The following is a 12,200-nucleotide window of genomic DNA, read 5'->3' as shown; positions in this document are numbered from 1 at the left end:
GTCAGGCGCCGAGTCGAGCAATTCGGACGACAGCGATGATGGTTGCGCCAGTGTGGAGGAGGAAGGCGCAAGTGTGTGTGGAGGTGAGACTGTGGAGGATGACTGCCGCGTGGCACTGCCGGTAACCGACGTGAATGTTATGGGCGATGGAGATCTTTCGGATATTTACGAGGCCGTCGATTCTAGTGGCAGCGACAGCAGCGACAATAGTGGCGACGATATCATCGTGAGGCGTGAGTACCACGACGACACACTTGAGGACGATGAAGACGTTGCTCTGATGGACAACGCATTTGTCGAGGCGTTAGGTGGCAAATTAACACTGGAGTCGATCGACAAGGCCGCACTCCGGAGCTTTGAGTGGAGTCCTCCTTCGTCCATCTTCGAAGCTGACAGTGGAGGGTACCCTCGCCTGTCTACGGACGTCGCCGTACCGATCAGGGAGCTACAGGACATTGCGGATTCTCCCTTGCTGCTTCTATTTTACTTCCTACCAAAATCACTGTGGGTTGCCATCACCAAGGAGACAAATCGCTACAAGAAGCAGACAGTACACGCCAGAGCTTAGCGAATCCGACAGAAGCAAAGGAAACGCACTGTACGAGCCCCCGAGACTGTTAAGCAGATTGAAAGGCGATTGCGCGTCGAGGCTGCGTACGAAACTCATGAGATACTCCACGTCATTGGGCTCTTAGTGGCAAGAATGCTGAACCCAATGACGCGTCGCTTTTCTCGGCATTGGTCAATGACCGAAGACGGTGCAATACCTGCCGGAAACTTTGGCAAGTTCATGGCTCGAAACCGCTGCACGTCAATACTTCGAGACTTCCATGTCGCGAACAACGAAGCCCCACGGATTCGAAACAAATTGTGGAAGTTACGGCCTGTTGTCGACACGTTGCAAGCTCGGTTTCGATCTGGCTGGTCACTCGGCAGTAAGTTCTCGTTTGACGAAGGCGTACTACCAGCCACGTCCAAGCGCAATACCACGTGGATGTTTATGCCCGACAAGCCCCATCGATACGGAACCAAGTTGTTTATGGCTTGCGATTCTGTGAGTGCATACTGCCACCGGTAAGTTTGTTTCGTTTAAAAATTATGTCGTAACTTACGGCTTGAATTGTAATACGATATTTTATTACGTCGTAACTTACTACTATAGATTCGAGGTGTACGTCGGAAAGCGTGAGACCGAGGATGGTGATCAGCAAGCAGTCGACGACAAGACGGGGGCTGCTGCAGTTATTCGAAACATGAAAGCCGTTCTGGGAGATCGATCACAAGGGTTTCGATTGGTAGTGATCGATCGATTTTACTCGTCTATCCCACTGGCTATTCAGCTTCTATCGATGGGTAGCTACGTGGTGGGAACGATCATGGTCAACAGACTGGGGTTCGACAAGCAAGTTATTGAGAATCGTAAAACACGTCCTCGAGCGATTGAGCGTGGTACTTTTGCGTTCTCTCGCTCCACTGCTATACCGACCATGATAGCTTGCCACTGGTGGGACCGAAAGCCGGTCCACTACCTGGCCACGGGTCCGGTCATGGCAGAGGACTCTATTCGTCGTAACGTCAAGATGGTCGGGCCGTCTTGCGTCAAATGCCCAAAGTTAGTTACTGATTACCAACGCTGGATGGGCGGAGTTGATGTACATGATCAACTTCGCCTGCAGTCCTATTCAATCCAAACGGCTTTCCGTTTCAGGAAGTATTACAAGTCACTGTTCATGGGTTTCATGGACATGGCACTCGTCAATGCGTATCTCACACACAAGGAAACATGCCGGATCAAGAGGCTGGTACCAAAAGATCGTGGAGAATGGTATACTCTACTTCACAAGCAATTGATGCAACTCAAAGCCGACGACTTCATTGAAGCTACTGCTCCTACACCTTCTCCTATGGCTCGCTCTCGCAAGCGCCGCCGACTAGACGGTCACAAACACATCCAGTTCGACGGCTGGGTCACCGTTTCAGGCACCCAAAAGCGCCGGCAACGCTCTTGCAAAGTATGCGCTCTTCTACGAGGCGATTGAAAAAAATCCTTTCAAACGACCTATTATTGTGAGGATTGCTCACACGCAGACGCAAAGTGCTTCCTCTGCCCCACGTCGCGCCATAGCTACGGAGGCGTGCGCAAAACATGCTATCAGATTTGGCACGAAGACTTTGACAGTGGGGCTTCCATCCCAGCATCGCTCGGCAAGCGAGTCGTCTTGCGACGATCAGCCAAGGCTGGTACTCGAAAACCAACTCGGCGTGAGCTGCTCTGTCAACAAGACGGCGAGGCCGACAATGAAGAGGATCAGCCAGCTCAGCAATCGGCAATCGTTTGAATGCGTTTGAACAGCACTTAGTTTATGTAAATGTAGCTCTTTCTCTGTTGTACGAGGATCTCTACGGATGTGTAAATAGGCATCTGCTTCGACAAGAACAATACTTGAACGTCGTAAGTTATTGCTTTTCGTGATACGACGTGCTCATAATGTCGTAACTCATACGACGTAGCTCAGAATATCCTCTGACAGTTTATAACGGGAATCCAGTGTGGAAAAGACACATCCATACAAATAAATATACTAAAATAAAGTCGTAACTTACGACGTAAAATAGGCGGTTCCAACACGGATCTTCTGGTAACTGAGGGGTTAAATAATACTTGAATTAGTTCGAATGTTGGCAGTTTCCAAAAATTTCTTCAAATCTGAAAATCGAAGTTTTTGAATTTAGCAGCTTGAAGGTTTCAGCGTAGACATGTATAGTAGCACGAGCGAACTGGGGCCTTAAACCGCTACGCTTAAGATTATGTGGGTTGTACTTGATTAGAGACCTTACAGGTTAAACTATGTAGTACTGTAGTGTTATAACACACCTGAGTTTATTGTGAGAACTATGTGTATGCATGTTGATAGAAAAACATACCTGGTTGTGTGCGTATGAGCGCGTCAGCTTGCCTTTGTTTGCAGTATCGCTGAGCGAGCAGCTCTAAATGGCTGCCGCAGCCTCCGCTGCCTTTTTGGCTGCAGCTTCAGCAGCTCTTTTGGCCTTGTTCACTTCGTATTGGACGAACATCCTGTAGTGGGAGTGTAGCGCGCCGAAGCCCTTTCGTTTGCTTTCGTTTTTTATTTGCGCGATTGCCGCACTGAACTCATCTGGGGTTTTCCCACTCTTGTACCACTCCGTGAATCGACGCGTCATGGGTTTCGTATTGGAGTCTTGGAGTGCGGATTGAATATCGTCCAAAATCTTCATGTCAAGCCAAGCCGTCAGCTTTTGGTTATAATGTACCGATGTTCTGGCCTTGTTAATTTGTAGGATGAGCAGCATGTTTTCAATTATCTTCCCATTTGCCGACAGCATAGAAACGATGGCCTTCGCTGTTTTTTTTTCATCTTTCGCCAACTGCGCGATTAAATCATTTTGGTTCTATAAAGCATCCACGATCTCGTCCGCGTTTTTGAGCTTTTGGAAGAAGTTCGATCCAACGTTACCCACCCGCTCTTCGCCCTTAGTGGCATCCATTACGTCCGCGTCGCCCATATCATAACTTCTTAGGAGGCGCTTTTCGGTCTTCTTCAATTGGATGCTGTGATTACCTTGGCGTCCGATTCAATCAACAAGGCACTCACAAAAACGGCCAAAACAGCGAAGTACAGACGCATAACTGGTTTCGATCGTGTCGGTCTTCGAAGCAGGCGTAAATAAATGGAGTGACTCAAAATATGCGATCATCGCTTCAGGTACTGGCTATTGTCGTGGCTAAATATAATGTACGGACTGTAGGCTCATTCTTCTACCTGCTGTCGTGAGTCACTCATGAAAATGGATCGTAAACACGATTTGAAGGGCAATTTAGAGAAAGTACCATGGACTCTAGGCTAGGTTAATGGTAACTCCAAAATCGGTGAAGTTAACATAGTGATGATATCACCTTGTATACCAGCTAATACATTAAGTATTACTTAATATTTTCTTCTGAGACATAATGACATTATTAAATATCAACTTAATATTGGCTAATACGATATGGGACTAATTGTAGCTCCAAAATCAGTTAAGGTAAACAATATTGTGATAATATCACCAAATAGACCAGTTTATATAAAAAAAACATATTAAATAAACTTTTCTTCTTTGACAAAATGATGTTGTTCAATATCAGCTTAATATTAGTTTTTACGAAATTATAGGTTTTAAAGATTGGGTAATCGGTTTTAATGCACCAATAATATGTCGCTAAAGATCGAATAGCTAAGTATTACTAATCACAGCGAGGCGTCCGGGACAATTGTGGCAACCTATTGAGACACGCGGGCCTCACACGGGCACCCATATAGCTGCGCCCGGACACCACACGTATGCTATGACATCGGTGGGTATCTGCGACCTGGCTTAAGAAGCTAGAATATCGATTTAACAACAAAAATTGTTAAGAAGTCAAACTGTAATGTAAATTACGAACAAAAATTTGGCCGTGCTGTCGCTACAGAAGCATCGGGAGGGCAACACCATCCTAAGAGTTGACTTTGTAAAAAAAAACGTTCCCATGGGGCAAATTCTGTCCGTGTGCGCGTAGCGTGTGAACGTAATAGTACCTGCGACCTTAGTGGAAGATGCGAACTTACCAGAACGGGATGTGGCATACTGTAAACACACTCAAAGCAGGGAAATGATGAGGCGGAACCACGGAAGGACACGAACACAGAAGATTGCTAAGCCAATGAAGACACGGGAGCACGGACGAACACCCAACCACGAAACCACAGGAGTCCACGTACCCATGGGAGGGCACAGAGCACGAGCAATTGATAGTAGCCAAATCATTACTAGCATGACACCAGGGTATCACGGAGACGCATGGATCCACGAAAGGGCACGAACCACTAAATCATGGGAGAACACGGAGCTCAATATCAGTATAGAACCTGAGCTCACCGCGTCATGGAGCGCGATATTACCGTAGCACATGACAGCCCGGACCACGAAATCCACGGGGCAGCCCCTCGGGAGAGCACGAGGTGACACCGCGAACCACAATAGAACCTGAAAACACGGGCGAAAGATATACACTATGAGACAACGACAGCACAATAGCACGGTAGGTGGAGCTATACCACGAGGGCACGGTATACTATAGACAAGATCACACCACGACTACTACGCGAAGGCACAGAGCCCACGGAAGAGCACCCATCGGCGAGGGTGCCGGATGGGACACCATGAGACTGCAGAATGGTAGGTGTTTTAAGTACACAAATCTACGTCATACTGGAGCCTCGACGCACAAGCCCAGCCTGAAAGCACACCACACCACGAAGTACTTAGCATTGCGGCCACCTCATTTCCAACAAATTATGCCACCCCACCGCGTAGCGGTGGCGAACAGCTAGTCTCAAGTAGTAGTGCTAGCACGGTGTCCGTCCGGCTGTCACACGAAACGCTCAGAGTTTTGAGCATTTTCAATTTGGCGGCCGAGCGGAGCGAGGGCTGCTCTCATTGGCCAAAAATATACCTGCTGCCAAGCGCAGCAAGGCGGCACCTGCTGTAACCTTGGGCTGGCCCATGGGCCCGACCCAGCCACCTTCGAGGATAAACGCGGAGATAAGTTATGATGGCGTTCGTATGTGTATAATATGGTTGTCTAAATTAACGCACCTCTTGTTATCTATTGGGTGTAGAACGTGGCAACATGAATTATTCTTCAGACCAAGCGCATGCGTGAAATGTTCTACCGCTTTCCTGAAGTGATGCTAATCGACGGGACGCATCGTACTAATTCATCCAAATACAAGATTGTTTTTCCTTTATGGTGCACGCCGCGTTTGGCACAGGCCAGTTTGTTCAGCACGCCGTTCTCCGGAACGACCGCGCCGCGACTCTGATGACGGCCATTAAGGATTTCGGGAAGAACACTCCTTCCTGGACCAAGTTGCAGTGCGTGGTGATCGACAAGGACTTTGCCGAGATGGCTGTCATGAAGGCTGCGTTTCCGGTGTGCGCATTCTCCTATGTCAGTTTCACGTGCTCAAGTACTTCCGTGATCAGCTAGATTTCTCCGAGTATGGTCTGTCGCCGTGGCAGAGAGCTCAGTTGCGGAGCGTGATTTCGTTAATGGTATATGCGACGACGGAGCGTGAATTCTCCAAGCATCGGGATTACATGCCCCATATACTCTCAATTGGCAAGAAGTCTGCGCGTCGCGAGACCAGCGAGGACAGTGGCGGCAGCTCTGCACGGCTAGCAGCTACCCCCGGTGCAGATGGTGATCAGATGGTAATTTTTTCATCTCGAACCATCTTGATGGGCCAGTTGATGATGCCGAGATGCACCCTTTTGAGGTCTAGTTTCACAAGAACTGGGACAACTGCGAAGAGATGTGAGCTGCTTCTGAACGTCAAAGAGCTGTGACGATGGGCAACAACACCAATAATTGTCTCGAGTCGTCGTGGAAGCACCTTGGAGAGCACGACGAGCCGTTTCATGGGTTTGAAGAGTGTGTGCCCTCCCTTATCTGCTAACAGGTTCGCACAGAGCGAGCATTCAATGCGAAGGCAACCAAGATGAGTGTGGTGCCCGATTCCAATTATGACAAAGCGATGCCACTATTCGAGAACCTGGTCAGCAGACACGGATGTGACCTCATCTTCGACCAGTACGCTTACGGCATGGGCTGTAAAGCACAGTACAATTTCTATGAGGCAGACGCTGGCATCATATGTTTACACAACGAAACGGAGGTTGACGAAGCACTGGACGAAGCGAGCGTGGCGTATTCGGTCAACAAGAAGAACTGGGAATGCGTCTGCTTGTTCATGTCGGCCAGGCGTCTTCTTTACAGACACGTCTTCTACAGATGGAAATGCTCGATCTCGCCGCGACCGGCTGTTTGAGCAAGGCCACCATGGCCACGTTAATGGCCAAAATTTTCGGCTCAGACCCAACGAGGATCCTGGGAAGTGCTAACTTGGTAAGCGTGACCCTAGGCACTGGCGTCGTATTGAATCGCGACAGCCTCGAAACGCGTTTCTTTGGTGCGTCCATGGAGTGCGCGATGATGACGGCTAACCGCAATGGCAACCACTGAAGCTCGATCATGGTCGACTTCACCGAGCATAAACTATTCTACTACGACCCGATGGAGTCAAGCAACAAGGTGGGGCTTCATGCTGCTACACAGGTAATCAAGTCAATGGTATCAACTTTGCAGTCGCGCGCTGACCGCGTCCTACCGTTCACAAGCACATTCGGCATCCAGACCGACAGCTACAACTGCGGTATCTATATCCTGGTCACTTTCGAGATTTTTAGCGGCGCGGACTCGCCTGGGTTCGTCGACAGAAAAAACCTCCAGCGCCTACGCTTCCGATTACTTAGTATGTGCACGTAAAAGCTGCTTTGAGAAGATTTTAATGATCATGCGAGCCTTTGTTCAATGCTGGATGGGTGTACCTGCTTGTGATTCTGACGGTCTTGCTTGTGACCCAAACGCTAATATACTCGGTAGCCATCATGACGCAAATGTGTGGCGATGTGTTAATTCTGAACTGACAGAGAGATAATCATCCTTTGATGCACGCAAGAACAGCTCAGTATATACACTTTACACACGTATACCCCCCCCCCTCCCCAACTCATTAACAGCCTGATGGGCTCAGACGGGCACCAATTGGTCGTGGATGGGTGCCATGTGGGTACGGGTGGTCACAATTTGTGACTCACAAATGAGCATGATGGCTCGTCTCTGATTCGCTTAGATGGGTGCAGTAACATGTGCCAAAACTGATTTCCATGTGAGTCGTAATTATTTTCATGTGTGCTCGACATAATCTGCGTGCACTTACACCTAACTGTGCATTTCAATGCGTTTGTCCTGGCTTGATGTTCGATTTATATTAACCAAGCTGAACGCCGCCACTTTGTGACGTAGGCGCATGAATACTACTTACTGTGTCCGTTCCTGTAACGGGTACGAACCCAAGTGTACCCCTGGTTACATGAAGAGTGACACGTCACACTTCGGGATGCCTGGTACATGGTACCAGTGTTGTCAAAGGGATGTCATAATCAGGACTATGTTCCCTGCTATTCCTTAGTGTTGATAGAGCACCGCATCTTCGTGGGCATCTGTTTAGCTAGGCTTATTTAGCTAGGGGTGTCTTCCAGATGTTAGACCTTGTCGGTTTGCAGGATGAGATTTGTGGGATCTACTTTGTTTAATGATTTTACTGATTGCACTCGATGAAATACAATGCCGGGAAGGCCATATTGGTCGTTTTCAACGCAGGAAGAGGCCGACAGAGTATATAACAAGAGTAGGCAGGTGTCTGGAAACCCGCAGGGCTCTTTAAGTGTGCATAAAAGGCCTCAAATGTCTGCTGTCTTCCGGCTAACTGGATCAGCTTAGACAGACTTGTTGTCTCGATAATCACCGGTGTTCCCACGGTTCAAGCACGAACAGAGATGCCGAAAATTCAATACTCAGATTAATACATCCAGGTTAGAGGCGCCAATTAATAATTCAATTATTCAAATTATTCCTACCCATTCTCGAACATACCTCGTCCATTGCATTGACATCCCCCAAGTCGTGATTGTAGTGTAGACACATGATCATCTCGAGCGTTTTAGGGCCCAGACGCTTGCATAGATCGGATAGCACCAGTTTCGCCGTTGAGAAATAGCGCTCGCACTTATTAGAAGTCGGTGGAATGAACGCGACGTCCACGTAGTGCGAGCGCTTCGTCGACTGCGCTTCTTGAAAGCTCCACGTACAATGGATAACTCCTCCGCGACTATTGAGGCCTGTGCTAAAGTTGGCAATCTAAATCCAGCACAAGCCGCCTTCTCCCCGGTATTCAGCGCCTCTCCACGCTGTAGCTTGACCAGACCTTGTTCTAAGTTTGGATAATTAACAATTGCGGCGGTAGGGAGTAGTCGAGGCTTCATGGCAGGGTACTGCTTGATGTCCTGGGCAAACAGACGTCTCCCGGCAGACAGTGATAGTGTAGACTTCTGCAACGTCTTGCTGACTACCGCAAAGGCTGTCAGGTCTGTAAGGAGCGCCTTGACGCGCTCATGCTCGCTACACCTTAGCAGTAGAGGCTGTACGTCACGCTCAGCGAGGACACTTTGTCCCAGCTGAACAATTAACGGCTGGAGCTCCACGTAGCGCTTTACCATCTCGAACGTGCTCGACCATCTTATCTCATTTTTTAGGAGAGGCGACAGATGGGTGACGCGGCGGAGGATTGCCCCACCCTTGATCGTTTGAAGATTGGTCATCAGCGCATGAACTTTGCTATAATGTCGTCGTCAGTCTGGAGGAAGTTCTTGACCGCAAGGTTGAACCTATGGCTAGCACAACCGATTAGCGGTATAGCCCCCCCCATGCGGCCAATATACTGATTCACCGAGCGGTTATCTCCTACCATAAACTTCACAGCGCTCCAGGGCTTGTTGTAGCGCGACAGCGTGTCCGTGATGAGGTCAAACTGGCTTTGAGCGCTTAAATTTTCCTCCTCCTCCTCCACTGGCGAGAGCGCCAGAAGTACGAATCTGCGTGTTGGGCAATCCAGGTCCTCGTAGTACTCGCTTCGGCCGTCACCGGTATCCCCGGTAACAATACCGTCTGTATTGTCAAATACCGCAAGTACGGCTACGTAGTGGCAGTTACTACTTGTCCAAAACGATCCCGAGCGAATCGGGCAGCTCGCTTGCAACTCGACGAGCTCGAACAGCAACTCCATAGACTTCTTTAGTGCCTCTACCGACACAGGGGAGAGCGCCGAGTTCTGGTGCTTTAGCCTCCGCCCTACAACGGCAAACGGGAGGCGGTCGCAGACAACCCACTCGACCCAATGGTACAGGTCCCGTGTGCACTGGCTCACGAGACGTAGGTTTAGCGGGTCTGGCGACGTGCAGCCTCCTCTGCATCTTGCTCGTAGTCTTCATGGCTGCGACGCATATAGCTCAGTAGATTCGTGTAGCCATTTCCTTTCTTGTACTGATTTTTGCATGCTGTGCACTTGTACATACCCTCTCCTACTGTAGTGAAAAGCATGGAGCAAATTTGACTGCTTATAAGGACCATTTTGTGCGCGAAAACTGCTGTAGCTGGTGGCTGGCTGCTAAATTGGCTTGTGCACTTCTGTTTCCTTTGTTTAACACGTGATCTGGGGTGATGTGGCAAATGGTTGGTGCAGGACAAATCGTGCTTCGACCTTTGGGTTCAGACAATAAATATATAATTTTTTAAAAATTCAAATAAGGATTGGTGATGTAGGAATTAATAATTGAATTATATAATTCGAATTAAGTTTTAGGAGTATAATTTTTCGGCATCCCTGTGCACGAGACTTTCAAAATTTTAGCAGCCGTACACAGGGCTGGATCGGAATTCACTTCGTATTCAGCTACTTCTACCCGACTCTAATACTCTGAGCTGCTCAACTAAATGTGTGGGAATACGTTCACCTCCTAATGAATCCCAAGCGTCATCATCTTCTCCGCAAAAAGCAGTTCCAGTGAGGCTGGTATTGTGGTTTTGCTCACATATTGGCGACCCCCCTAAGAACACTGAATCCCAGACGACTGTGCTCGTCCGCAACTGCGTTATTTGTGTGAATTCCAGCGACAACAACGACACGTCAAAATCTTCACGTCGAGCTTTTGTAGTGGATTTCGTGACAGAGCCAAGTCGTAGAAATATGTGGAAGCCGCGGTGATTAATACGTCATCAGGCATAGTTTTGATCTTGTTGCCGATAAGTGAGAGCTCGCTCAAGACGGGGATCTTCATGACTTCACTCGAAAAATTGATCCAATTGCGAGTGCTCAATGTACAAGACCTCAACATTCGACCAAGATTCGGCAACACTGTCAGGTAACGCTGTCAGATTCGTATGAGTGAATTCCAGGTCGGTTATTCGAGCGAGTGGTGGGGAGCGTAGAATTCCAGCGGGTACCTTAGTCATGTTCACGTATCCCATGATAATAAACAGCATCATAGGGTGCAGATCATTCGACAAGGCAGATTCTTCTCCCCATTGCACGAGAGTCGTATTCCAGAGCTCGATACCCATGAGAGACGAAAACTCTTGGATACTTTCTGGCATGATAAATGCCGAACAATGCATAAACACAATGGTGCGCAGGGCCTCCCGTTCCAGCCAGTCCAGAGCTCCACTAGGCGGACTCGTGTTTCCTTGGGCGTGACAGTTGTACTTGATCACAGCGCAGCTATAATTCTGGGCAAACCAGGGGTGCATTTTCTGTTGACAGCTTTCATCAATACGATCTAAATCACCACGGGTAGTCCGGTATTGGGCTGTAAGGTGTAAGACGACCACAACTACTCCAGTAACGAGAAGCACACTCAGGGTAAGAATCCGGCATGCCTGATAGACACGCCGGGCTGTGCAGGACTTGGAATGCGCTGTTGATTCACGGTAAGAGCCCATTGTCACATTCGCTCGTTTTAAGTGATTTTTTTTGTAAGTTTAGCGGTGATGCAGACGGTGAGGCTTTTAGATTTTGCTGAGGCGCTCTCAAGCATGGACCCAACAGTCACCAGACAAACGAACACACTCAGGTGGGGAACTAGTTTTGTCACAGCGTCACCCCACGCAGAGCTCGGAAAATTAAAAAAAGTATTGTATTGAATTTAGAAAAAAATAATCCGTTATTCCGTATCGATAAAAACAATAATAAGTACTGCAATTATTGTCAGGAATGGGTAGGTGCAGTGGTTTGGGATGACCCTACCAATCCACTGCACAGGGTTCAAGTAGAAGCTGGTGGCTACCACCGGGACTTTTGTCCGGGCTTAGGGTACTCTAGCAAACAAAAAATGCGCCGGCGACGGCAGGCAGTCCACCAGCGGATATGGGTTTTGTATCTGAAAGTTTTATACCTGCTATTTTTAATGATAAGACATATTATCACTAATAAGAGGTTATCCTTCTTGAGTTACTTTCATCTACTCTGCGTCTTCATCGGCCGACTCATGGAACCCCAACAGAGAAGTGAAGTCCCAGAGCTCACGGTTAGCGCGTAAGAACACCAACATGTCGAAGTTAGCTGGCAACAGGCTGGAGCGTAGAGGGTTGAGCACCAACTTGCACTGCGAGAAGAGGCGCTCACAGCGATTGCTGGTTGGAGGAACCTTTTGTAGCGCGTCAATGTACTTGGTTCCAGCGG

The 12,200-nt window shown here is 48.5% G+C and overlaps 1 protein-coding gene across 1 annotated transcript; it reads right to left on the bottom strand.

Moving 5' to 3' along the window:
- Positions 1 to 2,988: 2,988 nt before the first annotated feature.
- PITG_15222 (RXLR effector family protein, putative) lies at positions 2,989 to 3,543 on the bottom strand (the record flags this gene model as incomplete). Its single annotated transcript, XM_002898629.1, has 2 exons — positions 2,989 to 3,273; positions 3,499 to 3,543. 2 exons carry the CDS (start codon positions 3,541 to 3,543, stop codon positions 2,989 to 2,991), a joined length of 330 nt encoding a protein of 109 aa, XP_002898675.1.
- Between the last annotated feature and the right edge of the window lie 8,657 nt (positions 3,544 to 12,200).

The sequence above is a fragment of the Phytophthora infestans genome, genomic scaffold, assembly GCF_000142945.1.
Source record: "Phytophthora infestans T30-4 supercont1.35 genomic scaffold, whole genome shotgun sequence".
NCBI classification, from domain to species: Eukaryota; Oomycota; class Peronosporomycetes; order Peronosporales; family Peronosporaceae; genus Phytophthora; species Phytophthora infestans.
The sequence above is the reverse complement of the archived record's forward strand: the minus strand, read 5'-3'. Positions and strand labels throughout refer to the sequence as shown.